The sequence below is a fragment of the Globicephala melas genome, chromosome 14 (genome assembly GCF_963455315.2).
Source record: "Globicephala melas chromosome 14, mGloMel1.2, whole genome shotgun sequence".
Taxonomy (NCBI): Eukaryota; Metazoa; Chordata; class Mammalia; order Artiodactyla; family Delphinidae; genus Globicephala; species Globicephala melas.
Window position 1 is genome coordinate 72,925,008 of NC_083327.1, and position 27,924 is coordinate 72,952,931.

Here is a 27,924-nt window from a genome sequence, read left to right on the forward strand (position 1 = left end):
TCTTCACCTCAATAATCAGTACTTTTGTGGTACAACTGCTAAATTAGTTATGAATCAATCAAATTCTACTTGACAAGCAGCCCACATTTCTCCATTTTGTAAAAACAAAAATAATGAACTTTGTCACTGTTACGTCTGTCTACAACATGACCCAATCTACTGATAATTATTTCATAAATGAAATTCGGACTGATACATCTTGTGCTTTTATGAAGAAAGCTGGTCTCTAATGATAAGCATTTTTTCCCCTCAGCCTTCCCAGAATATTAATGCTTACTAATGAATTTTTCTAGGTTTAACACTTAGCTCACCAGTCTAAAGTTGCAGAATCAACTCTCTACCCTTTCTAAAAGGGAAGATATTTTCCACTTCCAGTATAGAACCTATCATTTCTCCATCAACAAGGATTAACAACAGTGGTTGTGCAATGTCACATGTCAGTTCTCTCAGTATCTGGTTTGCACTTAATTTATAGCATCTAGGCAATCCTTTAATATCTCACTTATTTTGGGTTTCAACTCCAAGTTAGCCATCATTTTTTTTTTTTTGGGCCGGGCGGTGTGGCATAAGGGATGTTAGTCCCCCGACCGAACCTGTGCCCCCTGCAGTGGAAGTGCGGAGTCTTAGCCACTGGACCACCAGGGAAGTCCCTAGCCATCATTTTATTTATTTTTTTTAATTTTAAAATTTTAAAAAAATTTTATTTATTTATTTTTGGCTGCTCTGGGTCTTCGTTGCTGCGTGCGGGCTCTCTAGTTGCAGTGAACAGGGGCTACTCTTCGTTGTGGTACACGTGCTTCTCATTGTGGTGGCTTCTCTTGTTGCAGAGCACGGGCTCTAGGCACACGGGCTTCAGTAGTTGTGGCACGAGGGCTTCAGTAGTTGTGGCTCGCGGGCTCTAGAGTGCAGGCTCAGTAGTTGTGGTGCACGGGCTTAGTTGTTCTGTGGCACATGGGATCTTCCTGGACCAGGGCTTGAACCTGTGTCCCCTGCATTGGTAGGCAGATTCTTAACCACTGCGCCACCAGGGAAGCCCCCTAGCCATCATTTTATTATTATTTTACCACTTCCAAGATCATTCTCCTTGATAGAGAAGAAAAACCAAAATAAGCATAGTTTTGTTTCTCTCTGTCAAGATACTACATTTGCCTTCCATCCCCCTAAAACAGAAACTGGTAAACAGCAGGCAGTGCAAAAATATCTGTTAAACTAATAAACGCAGGTGATTTATTCCTTCTTTTTACTCTTAAGAAAATATAATCTTGGTTTTTTTCTAATTATAAAAAGATGGACCTTACTGAAAAATTCAAATATTATATAATTATGTAAAGTAGAAGTCCCTCATAAGTCCCTCCTTCAACAGAGAGAGAATCACTGTAGTAGGCTGAATAATGCCATCCCAAAAGATAATCACTTCCAAATCCCTGGAATCTGAAAATGTTATCTTATTTGGAAAAAGGGACTTTGCAGATGTCATTAAGGAATTTGAAATGGGGAGATTATCAACAATTATCCAGTTGAGCAGTACATGCATGAGAGGCGGGGGAGATTTGATACACAGAATAGGAGGAGGCAATGTGACCATGGAGGCAGAGACTAGAGGGTGCAGCCAGAAGCCAAGGAATGCTGGCAGCCAAAAGAAAGATGGAAATGGCAAGGAACTGCTTTTCTCCTAGAACCTCCTAAGGGAGAGTGGCCTTGCTAACAACTTGATTTTGGGCCAGTGATACTGATTTTAGAATTCTAATCTCCAGAACTGTATGAGAAAACATTTATGTTGTTTTAAGCCTTCAATTTTGTAGTAATTTGTTACATAAGGCACAGAAAACTAATACAATCACTATTAATACTTCATACTCTAACATAAATTACTCTTAATCAAAATGGGATCGTAACACACAAAATATGATGTCATTCTTTTACATTATCATGTGACTTTACAGGAAGAGAATGTCGTGTTGACCAAACAACTTTTTCCCCCAGAGCATTTTATGGGATTCATGCTCTATGTAATATACTTTAGAGAACGCTGGACCAGTGAGTTTCACTCTAGTCCTATATTCTATAACTCTGTACTTTGACTAACATTCCTAACATCCAAGTGAGTGCACAGTGGTCACAGAAATGACTTGAGTTCTGGGATACATGTGATAATGTGTTATAGGTTTAAATAAATGATTAGTTTACACTTAGCTCTTTCATATACATGTAGAAATACTTGTGAATAAGATATGATGCCTGGTATTTCAAAGTAATTTGGTTTTGTGATGAAGTGGATGGAGATTTGGATGAGACAAAAGTGATAAACTGATGATTGTTGTAGCCGGGTGATGGGTACATGAGAGTTCACTGTACTGTTCTCTTTACTTCTGTGTATACTTGAGTTTTCCAAAACCAAAAGCAAAAAAATAAAGAAAATGAAATGACTATAGCGCTCTGTATCTTGGAATGGTTCTGCTACAAATTATTTATTTATTTATTTTTACATCTTTACTGGAATATAATTGCTTTACAATGTTGTGTTAGTTTCTGCTGTATAACAAAGTGAATCAGCTGTATGTATACATATATCCCCATATCCCCTCCCTCTTGAGCCTCCCTCCCACCCTCCCTATCCCACCCCTCTAGGTGGTCACAAAGCACTGAGCTGATCTCCCTGTGCTATGCAGCTGCTTCCCAATAGCTGTCTATTTTACATTTGGTAGTGTATATATGTCAATGCTACTCTCTTACTTCATCCCAGTTTCCCCTCCCCGCCTTACAAATTATTCTTATTCAAATACAAAGTACACTAAAACACACAGGATTTCTTTAAAGAAACCATTAATTCTATGTAACAATATTGTTTAGCATTAGCTTTTCAAGGGAAATAACAGAAACATTATGTTTAAATGTTCATTTCAATTGTAATATGATCTGCATCACCTGATGTCAGAAATGGTGAAATGGAGGAAATGTGGCATGTCTTCATCCAATTGCTTTTGATTAATACCTGTGGCAGAGACTACACTAACATACTGCCCTCTATTTCCCAGTTAGTTGCCAAAGCCCCGCTAGTAGGTATCTGTAATGTGTGTCCATTCTGGGCCAAGGCAGTTAAAAGCCACTGTGCTTCTCCATCTGTTGCTTTCCTGCTTCAATGACAATCCAGGTCACATTTTGAGATGGTAGCTTCACATTATAGGGGACTGTGGGTCCCTAAGCCACTGGATGGCTTACTAACGACCCCCATTGGACTGTGTGTGAGCAAGATAGGAAATCTCTGTTGTGTTAAGTCATTGATATTTTGGGATTTGTTACCACAAAACAGCCTAATATCATTGTGGCAATAAAGACCGTCAAAACAAGCAGAGTCTATTTATTCAGAGCTTGCTATTGGAAGGGAATTGGCCACTGTCACTCGTGTTTAGCAGAGACTCAAAGGCAGGCAGGGAAGCGGAAAAAGACTTCAGGTATGCTCTAGTTGTAGGCTGCTGTCATGAGGAAGCTGGAGGCCAGCTAACTAAAAGTGGGACATCCTATGTGATTGTTTTGGGAAGTATATTTGGTTTTCTCTTGTTGGTCCTGAGAGAAGCTGGCATCTACTGACCAAGACTTGACTGTTTGGGACTATTGCTACTAAGACTGTGGGTCAGAGTTCTACTTTCATATATGATCTAGCCATTGTCTATCTGTATACGTAGTCTCTCATTACCCTAATACAGAAATTGGTACCTAGAAGTGAGGTGCCGCTATAATGTAGGCCAGTACGGCCAAGTGGTCAGGTTGAGGGCTTCAAGGGAACTGATACTGGAGGCTGGAAAAATGGAGAACCATGTTTCACAGTGGCAAAATACTTGATAAAGTGGTTTGCCTGTTATAACTCACAAGGTAACAAACAGCCTACTGAACTTGTAGTTCTATGACAAGAGTTTAGAAAAGAGAATCTTAGAAGCGTATGCTGGCTGCTACTGGCTATTTGGCAAAGCAATACAAATAAATGACAAGGTCATGAAAAAAAGCAGCTTATTTGCAAACAAAAATAGAAAGGGACAGAAAGGGTTCATTAATTTAAAGTCTTGCAGAACTGGAAAAGCAGCTCGCTTTTAGACCCCAACATGAAGAGGTAGGATGAAAAGATTCTGAGCGCAGGTGCCCACTGAAACTTCTTGGCTGATTAAAGTACCTCAGTGGTTTAAAACAACAAAAACCAACGTTAAGGGTATGGCCTTCCCTCAAATAACCAAGTGAGAAGTGAAATGGGAGTTCTCAAATCTTTGGATGAGGTTACTAACACATGTGAACTTTGGTTATGGTTACTGACACATGCAACTGACTGGAATTAAACACATCAGAAGCTTTCTAAATTGAGGAAACTGTTTTGTTAAAAAAATTTTTTTTTGAAAAACCACTCAAGCTCAAACTAAAAAACCCTTCAACTATTCAAAATTTAAAACCCTTGGGCTCTCAACTCCTACGAGCAGTAACTTAGTCAAGAAAGATTTGCACCTTCCAAAGACGGACTATTCCCCCAAAGCTCACACTTCATAGGTGACCAAGGATGATTAAGGAAAAAGGACTCCCAGGAGGTTCTTGGAGAGCAATGGCCAACAGTTACAAAAAACAATGGATGAGGGAGTTCCTCCCAGACAACTGAATCAAGGTCCAGTAAAGGAATCTCCCCTTCCTCCAGCGCTGGTTGCTTTCACAAGATCTGCCTATGGTGGTTTTAAAACTATTTTATCAGCAATTGCTATTTCTCATTCTTCTCCTTTTCTAACAGTAGTGCTTATTATGCCCTCCTGTCCCTGTTTTACTATTGTGTAATGTGGTGAGTGAGTGGGAGACAGAGAGCGAAGATAACTTCAAAGGTCTCTGAGCCAAGAGGAGCTATATCCGGACCTGATGAAGAGAGTACTGGACATATGGACCATAGGACCTGTGAATCTAGCTACTGCTGATTAGGGCCCAACATGCTAGCAAAAGAATAACATAATACTATGAATGTCTTCCTAGGACATAAAGTATAGTGTTTTCTTGATTCTCAGATACATGCTTTTCCACATTTTAACATTTCTGAAACTGAGTATATCTTAAAATCAGTATTAAAAGGAATTTGCCAGCTCCAAAGTGGAGTTCTGGAATAGCAGACAACACACATAGCTAACCTGACCATAAATAAAAGGCCAAATTTCCTTGTCACTTCAATTGTATTATTTTCACTGGCAGCACCACATGGTTGAATCTAGACCCTTGATTAATGCTCAAATGTCTTCAAAAAGATTCCACTATAATGCAGCATTATGTACTCAGAAATTGTCATATAATAGACAATGCAGGACTTCCCTGGTGGCACAGTGGTTAGGAATCCACCTCCCAGCGCAGGGGACGCGGGTTTGATCCCTGGTCCAGGATCTCACATGCCGCGGAGCAACTAAGCCCGCAAGCCACAACTCCTGAGGCCGCATGCCTAGAGCCCATGCTCCACAACAAGAGAAGCCACCGCAATGAGAACCCTGCACACCACAACAAAGAGTAACTCTCACTCACCACAACTAGAGAAAGCTTGGGCTCAGCAACAAAGACCCAATGCAGCCAAAAAAAAAAAAGACAATGCAATTAAAGGCATAAACAACTGCCAAATTCAGGTGAGATCACTGAATTTTCAAAGGTAAAAGTCTTTTATGAAGTACAAGCACTCAAATACCTGGCAAACCTTTTGAGTTACCTTCAGAAGAAGCTGTTTAATTTCTAACAATAACTCACTCAACTCAGGAGAAAAAACAAAACTAAGAGTTTAAGCAAAAGAAAAGGAAGACAAAACTCCAGTATTCTTCGACATGCCTCAAAATCATATACTCAATCATAAAGTCAATAAAGAGGTTCACGATAATTAACTGGGGTTATGAAAAGCAGCACGCCACCATGATGCTATCTGTTAACTAACCAAAGCCCAAAGTAAATCAGAAGAATTCTAGATTCTGAATGTGAATAAAGCTAAGACTCAAAAAAACTGAATGGTATACAATTGAATGGATAAATGTATTCTATTGAAGGTTAGTTAAAAACCATGCTTATTTTCTTTCCCCTGAAAAATTGTTACTAAACAGATTGCTTGTTTTAGACTTAATGGTGTCTTGGAACTGAGGAAATATGACAATTCAACCTCATCTTTTTAAAATAACTATACATTGAATTACATCATGTAGACGTATCATAACTTATCTATCCCCTACTGATGGTCCTTTAGGTTATTTCCAATTTTTGCTATTATAAATAATGTTTTAAACAGTGATAACTTCAATTGTATTGGTAATATTCTAGTTCTGAGGATGGGTGGTAAGTTCATGGATGTTCATTTTACTATGCTTCATAGCTTACATGTATACACATATTCCTTCTACATATAAAAATTAGTTAATAAAAACTGTGGCAATAAAAATTCTTGTGCTGGGATTTCCACTACAGGCGGCACGGGTTCAATCCCTGGTGAGGGAACTAAGATCCCGCATACTGCACGGTGGTATAGCCAAAAATAACTAACTGACTAAATAATAAAGTGTATAATTCAATGGTTTTTGGTATATTTACAGAGTTGTAACCATTTAAACAATCCATTAAAAAAAAATTCTTGTGCACCCATTATCGAGCATTTCCCTTAAGATAAATTCCGAGAAGTGGAATTGCTGGGTCAAAGAGAATGCATATTTAAAATTCTGATACTTATTGTCAGGTTGTCCTCCAGAAAGGTATACTAATTTACAATCCCTCCAACAAGGTATGGTTGACACTGGCATTAACAAACGTGAAACTGATATGTGAAAACTCTAATAAGTAAAGAGAATTTTTAGAAGAACACTTCAACACTAAACAGCTTACCTCTTTAACCCATGCTACACTGGTGCCAGATGAGTCTTCCTAATACATAGTTCTGATCATGCTACCTCCCTACTCCAGAACCCTCAATGATTCCTTTAACTTAAAGTCAGAGATCTGGGTCAAAGAGCAGGGTACAAATCCCAGTTCTACCAGTAACTACAATAGCTTTGTGATCTCAGCTGTGCCTCAGTTCCTTCATCTTCAAATGTGCGCAATAATAGTCCTATTTAAATAGGGTTATTTTAAGCATTAAATAAGTTTAATGCATGTCAAATGTTTAGAATAAGTGCCCGACTCAATAAATGTTAGTTATTATCTTCTTACTCTTTCCACTATCTTACCCAGATTCTAACCAAGCCAAATTACTTGCTCTCAGCTAATGTACTTTGTGCTTCTCTACTTTCATGTTCTTACTCTTCCTGTTCACTACTCTTGGAAGAGCCCCTCTGCCATATTTCTTCTTGTAGAAATTATACCCAACCTTGAAGGTCCCATTCAAATGCTTCCTTCCTGAAGTTTTCATTGAACTGGTAGCTGTCAACCTCCTCTGAACTCCAAATGCACTTTGCACAGTCAAATAAAACTTATTTTTCCTACTAGATCACAGATTGACAGAGCATAGGTGTCTTGGGGATATATAGATATAGACAGATAGATTGATAGGTATATCTATCTCTATATATGTATATCTACCTATATATCTACATATATATATTTATAATTTCAGATGAGCAAATGGATCCAGAGAGGTAATGTGTCCTGCCTAAGACCATTTAGGCATCTCAACATCATGCTAGGAATGGACTTGACACATCCTGAACCAGCCCAGGGCTCTTTTTACCATACCTACATCTTGAGTTTTCCTAAGGGATTATAACTACTCACATTCTTTGAAGAGATACTTAAACTGGTTAGACTGAAAAGACAAAACCTCCATTTCTTAGAAAGTTCAGACCTTCATCAAATGTGAAAATGTGAGTCCAAACAAATATCACTGTCCAGCTTAGAAGAAGAATAGATCCCATTACAATAGAAGATTTCACAGTGTTACCTTAGGTTGAATTAGGTTTTTTTTTTTTTTTTTTTTTTGGGGGGGGCAGTACGCGGGCCTCTCACTGCTGTGGCCTCTCCCGTTGCGGAGCACAGGCTCTGGGCGCCCAGGCTTAGCGGCCATGGCTCACGGGCCCAGCCACTCCACGGCATGTGGGATCTTCCCGGACCGGGGCACAAACCTGTGTCCCCTGCATCGGCAGGCGGACTCTCAACCACTGCGCCACCAGGGAAGCCCTGAATTAGGTTTTTAAGAAAGATGGCCTGTCTCAAAATTTGACTAAATCAGTCATAAGAATAACAACAGTAATATGTACTGTCTTAGCACCATAGTCTTAGTTGTTCATACAGCAATATTCAAGAATCTCTGCATACTGATGACATCTTCTCCAATTCAGTTTCTAAGAATTAACTTATCAAAAGTGAAAACAATCACCATATTTTATCTTCATGCTGAAAAATGACTGCCATTTCTACTTGATAAAAATGTTGATCAATAACTAAATAACTTTTGTGGTCTACAAAAATCCCCCACTAATGTAAATATAACATCTAGAACAAAAACTAAATAACCAGAACTGAAACTGTTCCTAGACTACATTTACGTAGAGTAACGAGGAGAAGCATTAAAAACAAAAACAAAAACTCAACCTACAGAAGGATATCCACACATGATATCAAAAATATGTAGCAGAAGTATTTTATTATTTGCTTTTGAAGAGTGGCAAGTCATATTCAATAAATATTCAGGCATAGAAAAAAATGCGCCTTCCCTGGCATGTACCATGATCTAGTTTCTTGCAGGAGCAGCCGATCAGAGGAACACAATGCTACTTCTTTTACTGTTAAATCAGTCAAATTCCTCCACTGCCTTAGGGAATCAACTAGCTCATTTTACCTGTCTGTCAACTTATCACAGAAATAACCTGAGTTAAATCACAAACGTAGACACCTTAGCAGAGAACATTCATTCCAATTATAATGTCCTACCGTTTCTTCCACATGGAGGAAATTTGATAAAAAATTCTTAATCCTCAATATATAATCCATAAAGGCCGGACAAGCTTCACATGATTCAAATTCAAGCTTCACATGATTCAAATTCATTTCCCTAACCGGAATGAAACAATATTATTTGTGCGAGATTATACTTATTTCTCACTAGATTTATGAATAACTTCTACATGACGATATATTTTGAGTAATATTAACACATGGGTCAACAGACATTACATTTTCTTCCCTTAGAAAAGAACTTTCAATTGGAGAATGGGGTTAAATCAAGTCACCTGAGAGTCATTCTTTGTGATACAAATTCTTTTTGAAGTTATAATAAACAATGTTCCCTTAATTTCCTTTCCTTCCTTTTCTGTATTTACATACACACGCCTACTCCACAGAGATCCCTCCATCTCTCCTACTCCTTCCAGCTATGAACAGTACCCTATTTACAGTGGACTGTAAGTAGAAATTCCGAGAATTTCTTCAAGGTATATCCAGCATCGGGTCCCTCTGGGATGAAAGAACTGCGTCTCTGTTACTGCGAATTTCCTTCAGAACTACCTTTCGCTTTTCCCACCCTTCGCTTTTCCCTCCTTCCTGAACACCGCTGACCCGTGCGTGTTGCGGATAAGGGTGGAGGTGCGAGGAAGTCCGCGCACGGCCTCCGGCGACACCGGCTCTTCCTAGCCCAACCTGAACCTCCAAGGCCGCAAAGCCCGGGGCTCTTCCTCCAGCTCCGGACGCGGCCAACCCTCGCTTCCCCAGGGCAGGGCTCCGCTCAGGTCCGTGCAACCAGCCAAGTCGGGCCCGCACCGGGCCGGCCCGGCCCGCCAGTCCGTAGCAGCCCCTGGACCCCCGCCAGCGGGGATGGGCGTGGGCCCCGGCGGCCACCGCCCCGCCAACTCCGGCGCGGGAGAAGAGAGTGCGCCCCACCCGCTACGCCAGCCTCGGACCTACCTGCAGGGGAGAGAGGGGCTCCTGGACAGCGGCCACGGGCCCGAGGGCGGGCGGCGAGGCGGCCGGAGGCCGTCCCGGGGACTCCGAGTATCCCCGGTGGGACAGGGCGGGCAGAGACGCCGGGGGACTGCCGCGGGCCAGCGCGGCCCGTCGCGGGGGTCGCGGGGACCTGGCTCTCCCTTTAGCACCAGGCCGCCACCGCCGCCATTTTGCCTTCCACTTGGTGTCGCCGCCGCCGCACTCCGCTGCAGGTTTCCCGGATGTGGGCATTTCCCGGCGTCGCTTGCGCGGGGGCCGAGGACTGGGGGCTTCGGCCCGCCCGGCGACGGGGAGTGAGCGCGTCGCCTGCGGCCTCCCGCTTTCCGTAGTCGCTCGTTTCTCTGCGTGTCTGCGAGCGTCGCTCCGCGTCGCACCTGCCTTGCGCTGCTCAGGTGACTCGCCCCGGCTGGTGGCGTCAGGTTCCCCCATCCCAAGCCCACTCATTTATTTCATTGTCTATCTCTTTTCAGTTGAACTCTTTCTATGGACGAATATAGGATAAAAGATGCGCATTTGGAGGAGTTTAATTCTCAGAACCTCGCTGTGGACATCGGGATTCGGGATTTCTAGACGCTTTGAAATAAATTGATTTTTGCTTAGCACTCTTTCCCCGAGTAAATCCGTAAGTAGTTTCTGAATCAGCCAGATTAGTATATTCTCGAACCAGGACAGATTAGGGAGTTTAGAGATTTTTAATGTCAGCCGACTCGGTAGAAGAGGAAGTCGTTATTGCCGTAATTGGGATAATGGTGACTGCGAGAAGAGGTTTTATTTCTTGTTAGATTGAATTAGAAGTTTGGGATGGGATCAATGGTTTTATGATGTTTAAAGGTACCGCCCACCCATTGTAAAGAGCGCCTTTGCCAATTATGCCTCTAGAAAATATATACTTAGTATTTTCAAATATCTCATCCTTTTTTACTAGAGACAATTTTTTTAAGACTTTTTTCTGATGTTGAATTAGTTGCTGGCTACTGTATCCAGAAGTTCAAATGTGAAAACCTGTTAAAAGATTACATTCCACGAGCCCTTGGTTGAAAATTTGTATTCCACAATCACAGAGTCTGTAGAAGACATGGCCCAAAGTGGCTGACTTAATAGCTCTAGGTCTTACTTTCTTCAGCTGGAGAACTAAGTAACCTGCAGGGTATCTTTCAGCCTCAAAATTAATATGAATTATATGAATCTAATATGTTCACGGGCTTGCTTGTCCTTTGTACATGGATTATGTATCTGGAAGAGCAGACTGCCGCCTAAACCTTGTCACCTCTGTCACCAACCCTCAGAACTTCTTTATTTAAGCTCTTCATCTCTCTAAACCTAAAGATGGGCATCTCCAAAAACTACTGTCTTTGGGAGAATTCCTAGATAATTCAAGGACCTCAGTGAATTGCTCTATATATTAAGAGATTTACTCCTGTGAAGTAGGGGGAGAAAAGAGCAGGGAAAGGAGAGAAGGAATGTTCAGGATAGAAGAACCAACCAACAGGATGAAACGTGGCTGAGACTGGGAGTGGGTGGAGGTGAAAGACCAGGAAAATGCCTACTAAGGGTGCTGATGTCTGAGAATGGCAATAGCTGCCATTGTGTTTGGAGGTCTTTGTGTTGCTGTGATGGAAAACCGTTGGTCCAGCTTCAGCCTGTTCAACTCTTCAGTGCTTCATGGAAGAGGGATATTTTGATTGTTGTAGTTGTGTGGTTTTTGTTTTGTTAGTTGAGTTACAATACTGTGTTAGCTTCAGGTATACAGCAAAGTGAATCAGTTCTAAATATATGTATTTTTCATATTATTTTCCATTATAGGTTATTACAAGAGACTGAATGTAGTTCCATGTGCTGTACCGCAAATCCTTGTTGCTTATCTATTTTATGTATAGTAGGTTGTCTCATTTTGTTTTTATCAACAGATGTAAGGGGCAAGTCTCATGCTTGGATGACTGTAGGAACAGAGGCAGCACACATGGAAAAAGTTTGGAGAGCACTGTGGTCCTGAGAACACAGGCTCTCCCAGGAATTCACACTGTCTTAGGGGAAGGCTCTCAACTATGAGCAGCCCACACTTAGGAGTGAATTGTGTTCCACCTCCTTGGGAGTGGAGAATCTACACAAATTATTTGGAATTCTGAGCAGATTTGTCTCTCATCCATTTTTTTCAAACACTTATTCTTATCAATGTGGACTCATGGATATTTATTTAATAGTTTGGGTATTGTTTTTGATCAGATTGTTCCAGCTTTGGCTATTGGAGCTCTTCCAGTTAGCTTCTGTGTCCCTATAACATACTCCCATCATTGTGGTTTTTTTTTTTTTCCTTAACTTTCTTCCTTTCTGGGACTACAAAATGTTCCAAACTATCTGGTTTATTTCCTGCCCCTCCAAGGAGCCTTGGTTCCTTTTACTGGAGAATGGTATTAGAAACCAAATCTGGGTTCTTGGTGTGCTCATTGCTACTGGGGAATCCTTGCTTGTAGGATCTCTCTGGCTAATAAGTTGATTCCACACTATGCAGGAGTAAGATCTGTGTTTTGATTTGTTGCAGCTAGTATTTTACAGTCTAGTATTAATTACAATTTAGCTTCTTATAACCATGGTCTGTACAAAAATTGTTTTGACAGTTGATGCATGTCTGATGGCTATGTTAGGCTGGTCTGTCAGCTACTGTTCCCCCAAAGTCCAGTAGTCATGACAGTTTGGAATTGACCATTAGTTTATTTTTAATTAATTAAAGTTTATTACCTGATCAGCTAGATTCTAGTCATTCTACTTCTCTCCTCTCACCCCCACCCCCTTTGTGGTTTTCTCCCTCTACTAATATAGTGAAATGTTGTAATTGTTTTGATGCTAAGATGACTGTAGTCTAGGCTGTTATTTAATTATTCTGTGTTGCCACTTAACATTAATTGTGGTTCAGAATGATACCAATGAAATAGTTTAAATAGTTGCGTATCATAGTTTGGCTCCCCCCAGGTTACATTATCTGTAAAACAAGAGCACTGCTACTGCTTCAGACCATCTAATTAGTCTGAGCTAGATATCATATTGATACCATAAGTTTAAATGAAGGCTTGATATAAACTATACACTCATGAACTTAGTATGCTTCTTAGACAAGATTCTAAAATGGATTATTAAAAGGATGTTTCCACAGTACTGTGAAATAAAAGTGTTATTCACAAAGGACAAGGAATTTTTCAATTATGCCAAAATTTTGATAGGATGATAGCTGTAGCACAGGTGTTTTCTCACATAGCCTTATGAACAAGATAAATGTGGCAGAATGTCAATGAGTTAGGTTGGTTTATAAATATTTCAACAACTGTAGCCAAATACCAATGATTCATATGTCACTGATAATTGGGAGGTGGGCCTAAGTCCATTTAACCTATCTCCTTACCAATGGGATGAGAGCACGCTGGGCAATTCTGAAAACGATCAGCTTCTGCAGAAAAGATTCAAAGGTGATTGTTAGCTCTTTCCTAAAGTGAAAGAAAATTTGTCTTCTTAAACAGGAAGGACCTATAGTAAGAATCACAATCATCGGCATTAACTCAAGAATAGGGAGGTATGGTTTAGGGAGTATCAGGTGTGAAAATTAAGGGTTTAAGTTAAACTAGTCAGCAGTCAATTGAACAAATACCAGAATAGGTAAAATAAGCTGAGACAGCATTACAAAGGAATATTGTACCCAGAACCAGGATGGCAGATTTCTGTCATACTCTCAGCAAGGCAGACACCACTGGAAAAGTATTCATTTTGGAAGTCACACTTTAATGATGGCCTTTATTTTTTAAAGGGAAAACAAAATTGTGAGTTTAGTTCAATTCAGGCTAATTCAGGGCTTACTATGTATCAGATACTGTGTTAAACATTGTTCACACAACACTAAGACATGGGCCCTGTTCTTGAACTTGTGGTCCAGTAGAGGGAGACAGGCTGCTTAGCAAATGGCTGTAAGCACAATATAAGCTCTGCACAATGGGCTTTTGATGCCGAGTACAATTTAGCCCAGATTGTCAGAGGCCAGGGAGAACTTTCTTGAGAAAATGACACCTAAGAGGAGTCCGGAAAGGTATGTAGGATTTAGCCAAGAAGGGCAAGAAAGGTGGGGAAGGGAACCTTGCCCACAAGAAACCATTGAAGGGATTTTAAAAGTTTACCCCAAAGAAGCTACAATACGTAGTTCTGAACATTTGAATATATGATGAAAAGAATTAAATTTGTTTTTTGTGGCTCCTGAGAAAAGAAGACAAATGGAAGCAAATTTCAGTTCAGTATGTGAAAATTCATTTATTTAGTTGAACCTTATAGTAAAGTGCCCCAACAGAATGCAAATTCGATAAAATGGTGTTTGGTTCCATCTCATAGGTTCACATGATCATTTCATTAACCCAGAATAATGATTCTTTTTTTATACGATTGTTTTGGATCCCACTCACACACTAAAACCCTGCTATAATGCAATATCAATTACAGCTATCCAAACAAGGAGGCTACATTGGGAAATGGGAAACTTTATCATGGTATATTTTCAAGTAGAGGTTGGATGATAATTCGTTGGGGGTGCTGTGGAAGTGTTGATTAAATTTAGTATGGAGATGCCCTCCAAGATATCTTTCACCTCTGAGATCCTACAGCCCTCAAAAGAAATTTTATTTGATAGTTTCATGAATAAAAGCAGTGAGAATTAACAAATTCATAAATTAGGGTTTTATTTATCAATAAGGATAGAGAAGTTTCTTATGTTTCTTATTAAGCCTGGCAGAACTCTTCAATTGATAGAAAATGTAACACTATTCAAATGTACTTCCTTCTACTTATGGTTACAAATACCCTTAAATCAAATCAAAGCTTCAAACTTCAAACTTGTTTCCATTCCAAGCTAGTATGCTAAGCCTGTATGTCTGGTTCCCCCCCTCTACCAATTACTTACTGTAGTGATCAAGGGAAATTGTATACATTGCTGCTGGAAACTGAGAAGGGTGCTAACAACGTACATGTAACCTTCAAACTTTTCAGCAGCAGATAATACGGATCGAAGCAGAGGCACAACAAGTTTGCCATTCACTGTACACGGAAAATGTGCCACCTGGGAGCTAGGGTCTTCCAGTGATGAGATCAACTCTGGGCCATTCAAAGCAAAGATGTTAGCCTGCCGAGTAGAATGGGAGGATGCCTGTACCGGATGAAGAGAGGGACACTGTAGCTTAGGCTGCAGCAAGACATTCATACAAAGGGAAATATAAAGTCAGAGGAGAATTCTTAGCTATATTTTTATTATTGAATTCACGTGTTGACTGCTAGAGAATGTGCATCTACAAATATAACATGTATATTTCTTTTTTTTTTTACAGAAAAACTATATACATTGATGGATAGAAGACAGTATGAAAAGAATTGTCTCTCTTTGAGATTAAGTACTTACAATTTTCTTTTGACTGTCTTTTCTACAATGAATGACTTTTGTAATAACAGAAAGTTTTAAAAATTAGCCCCAGCAATAAAACTATAAACAGATTAAGAATTCCTATCAGCAACGTTTTCTTTCCTTCTCTGATTCTTTGGAATTCAAAGTTACTAATTATCTTCAGTCGATTTTTTTTTTTAGGCTGTGCTGTGCAGCATGTGGGATCTTAGTTCCCCGACCAGGGATCGAACCTGTGCCCCCTGCATTAACCACTGGACCGCGAGGCAAGTCCATTCAGTCAAATATTTTTGAGCCAAATATATATAAAACAGCAGATGCATATATGTATTCCATTTTAAAATGTTAACAAAAAACAAAATCCAAAAAACCCTGAGGTAAGGTGGCATAAAAAAACTGCAAATATTTATTGGGACGGAAAGACAAAACTTCATAGTAATTATTGTTGGAATTGTAAAGTAAATAAACATACACTTCAATTGTGTAATAGGAGTGATTTGTCATTAAGGTCTTAACAGTTCAATAATGCATTTAATCTAACAAACTTTAGAAAGACAATATCATAAAATTGTCTTAAAACACTGCATGTTAGGTCATCATTAACATTAAAGATAAAGATGGCAAAACTCTGTACTCCTACCACATCATCATATTAGTCTCTGCATGTTACCTATCAAATTCGTTTGTAAGTCAGCTCATTTATCAATGTCAAATCCTATCTTACTGCACAGTGTCCAAGTCAGCAATTTTCAACTACGTTGTAAAACTAAATAAAAGCAAAAATCCTTAGGAAAAATGTACTTGTCTTTTTTTCTTTTCAAGAGAAATAAAGTTGGGTCTAAGGAGCTGACGGAGTTCTGTTCAAACCCATTCCAGTAAAGGAAACTGTCAAAACATTTTTACCTTTAAAAAAATTTGAACACTACAAAAATTTTGCCATTTTTGTTCTCAATTCTTTCTGAAAAAAGTTTACAAAAATTATTAAGTAAATAAAATGTGGAAGAACTGAAGAAAATACTTGTGGTAAAAAAGAATAAATACTAGCTAAGGCCACCAGGGAGGGGTATACCCCACACACCGTTGATAAAAAGGATAGGAACCCATTGGTGGTTTGACATTTTTGAGGCCTGCAACATCAACAATGAAGAGTTGGTTCCATGAGCTGTCCAGAATTGTGCTGAAGGCAGTGCATTTATCAGCACAAGGATCCCTCTGATGTTCTTCCACATGGTCCAGTTCTTTTGCCATCAGTCATTAATCAGACTCTAGCTACTAACTATTAGAAGAATATTCAACTAACAAAGGCTGAAACTGGGCATCAAAATTAACAATAGTTTATGGATGCTTCCCCTGCAAATTTCCAATAATAAAAATTTGCATAGAGAAGCTGGAATTTGAAAGGCTATAACTGTATGTTTTACATGAACTCTTTTAGTATCTTCATGAAAAAAGTTGTCTAGTAACATAAATTGCTTCTGCATCGGTTCCACAAACAAGACAAGGACCTAAAACATCCAAACTGTTCACAGACAAAGTCCTGTTGGGAAGCAAGCTTGTGATTTCAATACGGTCTTTGGCAGGGTCAGTGATGAGCCAGGAGCTTATAAGAGATTGATGAACATTAGCTTGGTTACTAATGCTATGAGACAAAAAAGTACTATTTCTTCCTCCTGGGAAAAGAAAAGAAAAGGTGAAAACTTCTTTCAAGACTAATTTTATACTAGTAAACATCTGAAATTCTAATACTTAAAAAAGGCGATGAATATATATTGGTTTTAATTCTCAAGAATAACTGGCTGATAATTCCATTATAACACATCACCATTTTTGACTAAAGGCTTAGTCAGTGATATTAAATACTCAAATTTCCATGGGATAATATGGCTATGAAACTTGAAATCTTCAGCAAAGCACAAGATTCATTTTGACCCTGTCTTCCTGTTTATTCTTTAACGGAAAGTCTCAGAAATGTACCAAAATGCCTAGAAGACAAGTAGAATAAATGTAGATAATATATGGAAATCAAAGTTCTTAGATAATCAAAAAATGAAAATTTCTGGATGTATTTCTACATGAATATTTCTAAAAATATATTTACTTCTATATGTCTAAGAATATAATCAACTTGCTTTAGATCTCCTTTTATTCTTCGCCTTTATTTCAGGTAAATGTTCTTAAAAGTAGAATTTAAGAACACTACCAGATTATACACTTTTATGTCTGACAGTGCTCTTCATTTAATGCAGGATTAAGTGGGGGCAGAAGCAGTATATTTCAGTTTTAGCCTTCATTTGAAATTTTCTTTCCTTTCAACTTTCTGCCAGATCAAATAAAGACAGATTTCATTTACTCAATAAATGGCTGAGTACCTACTCTATGCCAGGCGGTATGCTAAGTGCTGGGAATACAAGGCAAAGTCCCTCATATCTTGAAGCTTAAAGATTAGTGAGTTTAAATCTTGCTGATTCTTAAAGCCCAACTCAACTTCCTTCTCTAAGAAGCCTTTGAAGATGACTCTAGTTCATGCTTCTCTTCCTTCTGGAACCCTCAGCACTTATACGCACCACTAATAACTTACTACTTTATAACATTTCTTGTATGATTTAACTTTGCATGCCCCCTTCTCCATAACTAAATTAAGTATTTCTTAAGGGCAGGTTGTATAGATTATATTTATTTTACCTTTTCACAGTGTCTAATATTGTTCTTGCGATACTAGGCACAGAATATAGTAAATGGCTCTTTCCAGTCTAACCAAGGTTCTTCAAACAGTAAAATCTCAAAGGCAAGATAGTGGGGGTAGGGGAAGAAGAAATAAAAAACCAAGTGCTTAGCTAATCCTTATTATTTATTAGAAACTAATAATATTCTTAGTTTCTCCATACATGCAGTTATTAGCATAGACGTGCTGCATGCTCTACACATGCGACACTTCTCCAGAATTTTTCTGGAGATGTTTCAGATTTTTCCTTCTTAGTTTTTGTTTACCTTTTACTGCTCCTATATTTTATATTACTCTTGAATACTGTGAAAATTAACATTAGAACCACTGTGCTAAGTCTCCTCCCTGGTCTCCCTGCTTCTGTTTTTTCCATCCCTCTCCCCAGTCTATTTTCTACACAGTCGCCTAAGTGATTCTTTGGAAACGTAAGACAGATCACCCCACTCCCCTGCTCAAAATTCTCCAGTGGCTTTCTGTCACATTCAGAACAGAACCTGAAGCCCTCATCCCTGTCTGCAGAGTCCTCCGCAGCTCCTGCCACCTCCACACACTCCCGGCCTGCTGAACTGCAGCCACACTGGCCTCCTTGCTGTTCTGTCTCAGGCCCTTGGAATTGGCTGTTTCCTCCACCTGGCACGCATTCCTGTGACTCGTGCCTCCACTTCCTCAGGTCTCTGCTCAAATGTTCTCCCTGCCAAGCGGCCCCTCCTCCGCTAATTCTTCATCCTCCTGTTCTCTTCACTCTTCTTCATAGGCATCAGGGTATTTGGTCCAGATCTTTTCCTTCTTGCTGTCTCCTTTCCTACTTTGCTGTGCTCTACTATGTCTTGCAGGGACAAACTCCTTTTTCCAGGCTCCCTTGCCATCTGCCTTCCAGGCAGACCCTGCCCATGGGAGGCACTACTGTGGGTGACTGGAAGGCAGACGGGGTCGGGTGGGGGAAGGAAAAGGCTCCAGGTTCCTGGCAACGACAACACAGCCTGTAATTCCAGCCCCGGCTGAGGTGGCACCTTTTCTGCTGATCCAGAACCAACTTGGACAGCACTTCCAACAGTACAGCAGAGGTATTAACAACTGTTGATTTCTGGCATTCCTCTTTTTTTGCTATTTGCTCTTCCAGCATCCCTCCCATTCCCTTTTGTTCTGCTAGCCCTTCTAACACACGTGAAACCAATTCCTTCTAAATCCAGGGTAGTTTCTGTTTTTCTGCTGGGACTTTTACTGAGACATTATCTATCTTACTTACTGTCTACTGGAATATTTGCTCTATGAGCCTCGAGGCTTTTCTGCTCACTGTCATGGGCTCTAACACCTAGAAGAGTGCCTAGCACGTGGTAGGGACTTGATAAACATTTGCTGAATGAATGAACAAATAAACTTTGGAACCACAGACAAACTCAAAAACAAGAAGGTTAGAAAATGCAAAAAAACAGAAACAAAAATACCTCTTGATTTTAAGTGTATAGTTTCTGGCTGACCTTTACTTACCTCTGTCTTTAATCAGAAGACAGGGCCTTTTAGTCTGAGGAGAAACCAGTACCTTAATACATAAAAGATCAACTTTGGTCTTGCCATACACCCTTGACAATGTAGTATAAGAGAGCTGTCAATGCCTATCCTATGGCATGAGGGCCCACAACAATGTACTCACAAACAAGACCCCTGGCTGTCCGAATTTAGCCAGCTAACAGCATTTCTAGTCATCAGCAGTACAGTGGTCAGTAGCTGACAGTCAGATTTCAAGCCCTGTGATACTAGAATTTACCTTGAAGCCAGAGAATGGAAACATTTTGTCATTCCTTAATGTTAAAAATACGAGAATTTCTAATTTGGTATTTAAAAATATAATAAAATTACACACAAGAATCTTCATTAAAATTTTTTACCTTGGTGAAAGAGTGATGATTTCTCAGGTACATCTGTGGAGGCATCCCAATGCCAGAGAGATCCATCTTCAGAACAAGTAAATAGATGATCTGGGTTGGATGGGTGAAAGTGAACTTCCCACACTAAAAGATAAGAACCAAGAAGCTTATTCTTGTGTAGATTAGTTGAACAAACATCAAAACCCTGTCTCTAGGCATCACCTTCCATTAACCTCCATCACACACCTTCAAACTCCAAGCCTGTGATAAAAATCAAAGGCTTCAGGATCAAAGACAAGACGTAACTCTCCAAATGGCTAAAACATGTAGATAAGATAAAGAAGTCAAGTAAATCTACTTGTGTATTGGGCCAGCAAATGAATGAAAATAAATGCTAGTCATTTGACCTATTACAATTTTTCTATGGAAAAGTATGACAATGGAATAATTCTGAAAAGATTTTTTGAAAATTGTTAAGTTCTCTTATTTTCAATTCCTGTGTCATTAACACATGAAGGTTATATTATTGGAAAGAGAGAGAAGACCATAAAAGTAGAATACAAATGAATTTCTAAGAGACATAGTCCAATTTTGGCTCATGCCAAGACTCTGGATTCTTCTGGCCTGTATCACAGAAATAGCAACTAGCTCCCAGCAAACCAAAACCTGGAAATGCTCCAAAAATCTGGATCCGGTTTCAAATGAAAGACTTAAGAAGCCAGCTTGGGACTGGGGACTCCTCAAGCTCTAAACTTTAAGGGAACTTTGTGTGCCAAGAGGTATCTGGGAGCCAAGGACTGCCCAGGACGTCTTAGGAAGACAGCTGCAGCATGAAGGTGAAACAGTAGTCTGTGAACAAGGGTTTTCGTGATTCTGGGTTAGGTAACCTTAGAGAGGCAGCATAGAAAGTGCTCAGGGTGTAGCATAAAAAGTGCAAGGCACATGTTTGCAAGCTGGCATTTTCATTCTGACAGTTACCACAATTAAACACGCCAGAAAACAAAAAGGTCACCTTCCTCCGGAAAGGAATGTGTGCTGGTGAGTCCCTGTGTAAAGTACATTCATACTGTTTCATTAAAACAAAGTAAAATAAAACAGCCTATACAGCCATTAGCAGACTGCCCAAATCTGGATTCTTATGTATTTATATACTTTCAAATTAGAAAACAAACCTCTATAAAACATCTTATTTCTAGCCAAGAGTCAAGATGAATTCAAAATACACTACAAGCCACTATACTGTGTGTTTTGTTGAACAATACAGGCTGGCGTTTAAAAATGGGCTGGTGAGAAGAGATCTGAAAGTTTGTAATTCTAACTACCACTAGGTTAGCAACAACAGGCTCTAAGGGCACACCTATTTCTTTTTATTCTTTTTACCTGGACATAGCCATACCTGGAAGAGGGAAAAAGTTTCTATTTGCTTCTTAAATATAATCTTAAAAATCATTTATCTTTCCAAAGTATTAATAATGTGAAACAAACTTAGAAGTTGCAATACTGGTATAATGTTTGCTCTTCTATAGTTTTACTGAAGCATTAATACCAACTTCTCTTAAGTCAGAATTTAAAACTATAATCCACCCTGACGTGGTGATAAAATGAAAAATTTCCGTTCAGCCAAAAACTCTCCACCAAAATCAAATGACAAACATGAAAAACAAGGCAAGAGCCTATATCTTTTGTTCTTGTTAAAAGAAAAAAAGAAAAAAGTACAATAATAAATCGAAGAACACACAGATTAGCAAATATAAAAAATAACAGCCTGCATTTGCATGGGAAAAGTGCATTCTCACATACTGGTGTGGCAATATAAACTTGTATTATTTTTATGTAGAACAATTTGACAACATGAATCACAGCTTTAAAATTATGCAAACTTTTGGACTCATCAATTCTATTTCTAAAAAACTATCCTAAGAAAAGAAGCACATAAAGATGAATATATAAGGATAATCACTACGGTTTTGTGTATAATAATCAAACATGTTAAAGAATGTAAATTTCAAATAAAAAGGGATTAGTTAATTATTATAAATTTATACAATTCAGTCAAAAACTCTGCTGTAGAATGATCCGTAGGTATCATTATGGAAAGCTGCTTATAATACATTGTATAGCTCACACACCAAAAACTTATGTATCACCACAATACTTACTTTCAGCTTCATGAGCCTTCAGTAGAGACACGGGCATTGTACCTTGTCTAACATCCCAAATACTTAACATTCCATCCTGACCACCGGTAGCTACAACATGCTGCTGGTTGGGATGTCTATCAACACAGTGGAGTGGCACTCGGTCACCAGTCCTTTAATGGGAGATACAATGACTTCACACAGTTGTAAAGTATAATTTATCTTTGAATAACCTATGAAACCTGTTTCTTTCCAGTAACGAAACGATAATTTTGTGGCTGGAGCTACTGGCTAAACTTAAATCATGTCAAAAAACTGACTACGTTAAATATATCTCTAAATATTAAAATTTTGAGGGGGAATTAAAAGCCAGAGTTATTCATTCTCTCTTCAATTTGGACACATAAGGAACAAGATAATTTGATGGTAAGATATGCAAAACATTTCCATTTCTTGGCTTTTGAAAGACATTATATATCAACTAAACAGCATATTCCTTACTTCTACTCTACCTTATTTAATGCTTAGTTTATATAACTTTTTTTCCAGCTTGACACATGCTATTTTCTAATTAGAGAAGAGAAGATTGCACACATAGAAAGGGGATTTCTGCTCAAAAAAATATCTTGGATTGTATTTTTCTCCCAATCACATCTAGAGTGTATTATTAGTAGAATAGAATATTCTATTAATATATTAATATATTATAATATTATATTATTATATATAATATATATTATATATAATATATTATATATAATTATAATATATAATATATATTATATATAATATATAATATATATTATATATAATATAATAATTATATATATTTATAATATATAATTATATATAATAATTATATATAATAATATATATAATATAATAATATATAATAATTATAATATTATATTATATTATTATATTATATATTATATATATTATATATAATATTATATATAATAGATAATATATTATATATTATTATAATATATTATATATTAATATATTAATATATTAATAGAATATTCCCACTATTAATAGAATCATTTGATGAGCAAAAAGAAGTTCCCCATTAAATAACATAAACTTCAAAGAGATTAATATAAACTTCTGAATCAATACAACAAATATTTACCAAACGCAGCATGGTACTATCAAGCCCATCCAACTATACAGCTGACCCTTGAACAACATGGATCCACTTACATATGAATACTTTTCCACAGCGCTACATGAGCTGAGGCTGGTTGAATCTGCGGATGTGGAACCTCTGATACAGAGGATTCCACGTATATTGAGGGCTGACTATAAGTTATACAGGGATTTTCGAGTGTATAGAGGGTCAGTGACTCTAACCCCCTACATTGTTCAAGGGTCAACTGTATTTGCTTTATCAAATTTAGTCAGAGATTATTCTCTTAGCATGCAATTAAAATACAATATGGTTTAAAGTCAGTTGCTATAAACAGTCAAACAAATTTGCGTCACACTACTGAAATTACAAATCAAAACTTACAGTGATAATATCTGAGAGGGCTCATTTCCTTGTTGTCTAAAATCCCATATTTTTAACTGTCCAATTGAATTTACTGTAAGAATCTCAGGAGTTCGAAGGAAGGTTACAGCATGGAGTGTACTGCTATCTGCATTGTCTACAAATGAAGAAAACAGCATTGTGTGTTAACAGGTCCCCCTTTTCCATGAAAATTTTAAATTGCATTCCCTCCACTGATTGAAATATTACTAATGAAATTTTAAATAAGTCACAGTTTAATTTCTATAGAAAAATGCAATAATATACATGTTAAAATGGACTCTCCTTTAATAGAAAAATTATATCACTCACAGGACATCTGAACCGTTTTCCAAATGGAGGGCTAAGTTTTCACTTCTCTATTTCCACTTTAGGTTGTTACCCTCCATTTCTGAGACAGCTGTTCAGGTTCCTTTATATCCAACTTTACTTCCCTCTACTGCTTAACACAGAACCTCCATTCTATTGAGCCAAACACCATTGCTTCCTACAGAGCTCATTCTGACCTATATTATTCTGCTGACTTATCTCAAATCTATACATCTTTATCCTCATCAGCTCTCTTTTCCTCAATGAAGTCCTTCCTGATTGCTTTAACTGTCCTTTTCCTTTTCATAGTGTGTTTAAACTTATACCACTTAATTTACTATACACTTAAATTGTTTTGTGACCCTCGTCCAAACTGCCACCAGGCAGTGGTCCCTAAAAGCTAAACAAATAGTGTTCCTCAGAACTAAAAATCATAACAACACAACACACTGATTCATGGGCTCAATCCAGACGTTCTGATTTAGGAAGTCTACAGTGATGGCCTGTTAAAAATCTCCTCAGGCAAGCCTGTGCAAAGTATGGTTGAGAACTACTACACTAGAATAATCCTTCTAAAGCATGACACGGGGTACATCACCCCTTTGCTCAAAAACTTTCAATGGCTCCGTAGTTGCCCACCTAACAAAACGTAACCTCTACAGCTGTGCATTAGATTCTTCACAACCTGACCACAATTTACCTTTCTTGTTTCATTTCTTACTTCTCCTATACAAATATCTAAAGTCAGGTCAAACTACACTTTCTGTCATTCTCTGAATGGTCTTACCCTGCCTCCATGCTGTTCCCTTTATCTGGTGTGCCACCTTTTAGTATTATTTATGGTTTGGAACCTAGATTAAATGGATTGCCACCTGCCCCTCAATTCTTTATCTGTTAATCCCCTCTGGCTCTCCTCTCCACAAATTTCTTTTTCTTCTAGTCACTCCTTCATACAGGCCTTATCAACATACTGTCTTGATAAAGGGATCCTGCTTTGTATATATTTAAATCCCTCAAACACCTAGCATTGCATTTACTTAGCACATGGTAGCTGCTCAATTACTATGCAATAGACTAAAGAAATAGGATTTTTCTTACCTATAGTTCTTATAGCTTCCTTGTGATCAGCTCTGAAGAGATTTATTCGACCATCTTCTCCAACTGTGACAATTTCTGGGTTGCTGCACACAACACCTGTGCATGGTGCACTGCTACAGGAAGGACTGCCTGGACCCGTGTGGTAATGAGCTGTTGTCCACTGCTGGCTGACTGACAGAGTCTACAGGTCACAAATGAGGCTATGATTAATCAAAGCAAAGCTCCAAAAAACTAGAGCTTTCCCCAACTAAAACTGTGTCTCACACCTTTCTGGAAACATAGTAACTCTTTTCCCTTTGTATTTCCAAGCATTAAGGTCTAGAAACTACTTCCATTAAAGCTCTGTATATACCGGATTAGATTCAAAAGAAACGCTTTTTAATAACATCCCAAACTTATCTCAAACTAAAGAAATGGTTTTTAGGTATCAGGTAATTATGTGTTCAAAGGCAACTCTAAATTCTTAAGGGGGCTGGCCTACATTTAAGAGAAAATCTCGTAGTGCTTTCCAAATGACTCCATTAAGAAAAATAGTTAAGACTTCCCTGGTGGCACAGTGGTTAAGAATCCACCTGCCAATGCAGAGGACACGGGTTCGAGCCCTGGTCCGGGAAGATCCCACATGCCGTGGAGCTACTAAGCCCATGCGCCACAACTACTGAGCCTGCACTCTAGAGCCCGAGAGCCACAACTACTGAACCCGTGTGCTGCAACTACTGAAGCCTATGCACCTAGAGCCCGTGCTCTGCAACAAGAGAAGCCACCGCAATGAGAAGCCTGCGCAACACAACGAAAGAGTAGCCCCCGCTCGCTGCAACTAGAGAAAGCACGCGCGCAGCAACAAAAGACCCAACGCAGCCAAAAAAAGAAATAAATAAAAAATAAAAGCATTGCTGAAATAAACAGTAAAAAAAAAAAAGAAAAATATTTAACTAGACCTGGCTCTTGTATTTACTAGGCATGCCTATTAGTAAGATGACCTTGATTAATCCCCAAATCTAAGTAAGCATTCTCTTCTCGCAACTTAAAACTTTTACTTCAAGGGGGCCTATTTTAAAGGACTGCCCTTACCACTGTGCTCTGAAGATCAGCAGTCAGGCTTTGGCACACACAAGAAAGGCATTGTAAAAAATGTCAAGCCTTCATAAAGTATATCCTCTCTTTCAATTGAAACCTAGGTTCTATCTGAAGCAAAGTAGCTGTTCCTGTTCTCTCTCATGATGCTTGAGCTAGAAAATGTTCTTTCTTTCTTCAAAAGACCAGACTAGGATCTTAAAAGAGAATTACAGGAAAAGTACTTGCCAGAATACCATATTGTTAAATCTAACCTAAGAGGATATAAGAGATCCCCAATTTGAATGAAGGATCACACAAACATGGTTCTAGAATTAATCTACTAAAAGATGGGTAATACAATGATTTTTCCCCTCCATGTTTTAAGACTATAAAACTTTATTATTTGTGTCATTATTAAGTACAGTCTTCTTTAAACCTTCCTAAAAAAAATTAAAATGCAAATTGAGATTTCAAACAAAAGTTCTTTACCTGGTTATTCGGATGGTGAAGGAAAACTGTTACACATCCTGTTGATGAAGCAGCTACAATTCTTTCCTGGTCAAAAAACTAAGAAAATTCTTGCTTGTTATAGATTCATAAATATTAGCAGGGAGGAAGCCATTTGTTTGACTCAATTAGTAGTATAACAATTTTAAAATACAAAGAGCCTATAAATGCTAAGCAAATAAAATGTGAGAGTCAAAATTCCATTCCCACCACTTACTACCAGCTTTGAGACCCTGGCCAAGTTAAGTTCTCTAAGCCTTGGTAAACTTGCAAAACAGAGAACTAATCCCTGCTAGGCTGTTATGAGAACTCAAAAAGCAAAAACATGTAAAGTGCCTTACACAGTATTTGTCACATAGTACATGCTCCAAAGATCTTAGTCTCAGTGTTCTCATTAAGACAGAGATAACAGTATTTGATTCAACAAGCATGCGATGAGAATGAAATTAACTTATGTAAACGGTGCTTGGCAGATAGTAGATGGTCAATTAGGCAAACAAACAAGCTAGGATTAATTCCACATCCCCTTCCCCAGTCCTGATTCTGCCATTAAGCAGCTATATGATGTTGGCAAATCATGACCTATAGGGAACTCAGTTTCTTGTAAACCTGGGGTGAGACTAGACAAACTTTAAGGTCCTTTACATCTCTAAGTGTAAAGATCACTCTCAGTTTTTTAAAAGTTAGCTTTTGGATATTACACAGACTTACTTGTAAATCCATTACATCACCATGGTGTCTGATATCACACAATAACTGATGGTCTCCTTCAAATCCTCCATCAGAGTCCAAGTTCCCAAAATCTCCAATAGACCACAGTGAAACATAATTTTCCTGTAAAGCAGAAAATTTTATCTTGAGATGAAATATATGTCAAACTCTCCGAAATTAAAATTTGCCCTGCCTTCAATCAACCTTGCTTTAAAAGCATCCCAGGCAAATGGAATGATAATCATTAAAAAAGAGCAGATACGGGGCCATCGATGGCTCTGAGGTACAAGGCAACCGACCCTGAAACGTGCATTTGGGGGACAGAGAAGGGCGAGAGGAGCCAGAAGACGAGAGAGTTCGCGCGCCGGCGGCCGGGGGCTCGGTTCCAGGAGGGAAGGAGGAGGAAGGGGCTTCCCGGGCCGGGAGCGGGGGTACCTCATTGTCCCAAGAGCCCGTGGCGAAAGTCTCCACGGTCTGCAGGCTCCCCGGAGGTACCGGTCGCCAGCGGGTCTTGCTGATTTTCTGTGACACAAACTTAGCATAAATTTCCTCCATGCCAAAAGCAACCAGGCCAGGGACAGCAAGAGGCACAGAGCGCGCCACTCAATCCCGCCCCTTCCCGCTGAGCCCTGATTGGAACGGACCGTACGAGGGAC

General features: G+C 38.8%; 2 protein-coding genes across 2 annotated transcripts in view; both read right to left on the minus strand.

Annotated features, from left to right (window-relative positions):
• LATS1 (large tumor suppressor kinase 1) overlaps positions 1-10,133 on the minus strand; it is a 41,814-nt gene extending 31,681 nt beyond the window's left edge. The window contains exon 1 of the mRNA XM_030853184.3: positions 9,868-10,133. The gene's annotated coding sequence lies outside the window, so the exon portion shown is untranslated. The remainder of the gene's footprint in view (positions 1-9,867) is intronic.
• A 3,928-nt stretch (positions 10,134-14,061) lies between these two features.
• On the minus strand, positions 14,062-27,875 carry NUP43 (nucleoporin 43). The gene is made up of 8 exons (XM_030853193.3): positions 27,704-27,875; positions 27,269-27,391; positions 26,540-26,617; positions 24,995-25,175; positions 23,570-23,705; positions 22,075-22,226; positions 19,937-20,059; positions 14,062-16,998 (listed from the first exon to the last, which is right to left on the minus strand). The coding sequence occupies exons 1-8, from the start codon at positions 27,821-27,823 to the stop codon at positions 16,769-16,771; spliced, it is 1,143 nt and encodes a 380-aa protein (XP_030709053.1). The 5' UTR covers positions 27,824-27,875; the 3' UTR covers positions 14,062-16,768.
• Between the last annotated feature and the right edge of the window lie 49 nt (positions 27,876-27,924).

Bases quoted from the DNA above. Each gene is read 5' to 3' on its own strand.
- NUP43 (XM_030853193.3), bottom strand. From the start codon at position 27,823: ATGGAGGAAATTTATGCTAAGTTTGTGTCACAGAAAATCAGCAAGACC. The intron at 23,706-24,994 runs GTAAGAAAAATC...CTTCATTTGTAG, and splicing joins GGAAGCTATAAGAACTATAG to ACAATGCAGATAGCAGTACA. The intron at 16,999-19,936 runs GTAAAAAATTTT...TTCTTTTCCCAG, and splicing joins ATCATCACTCTTTCACCAAG to GAGGAAGAAATAGTACTTTT.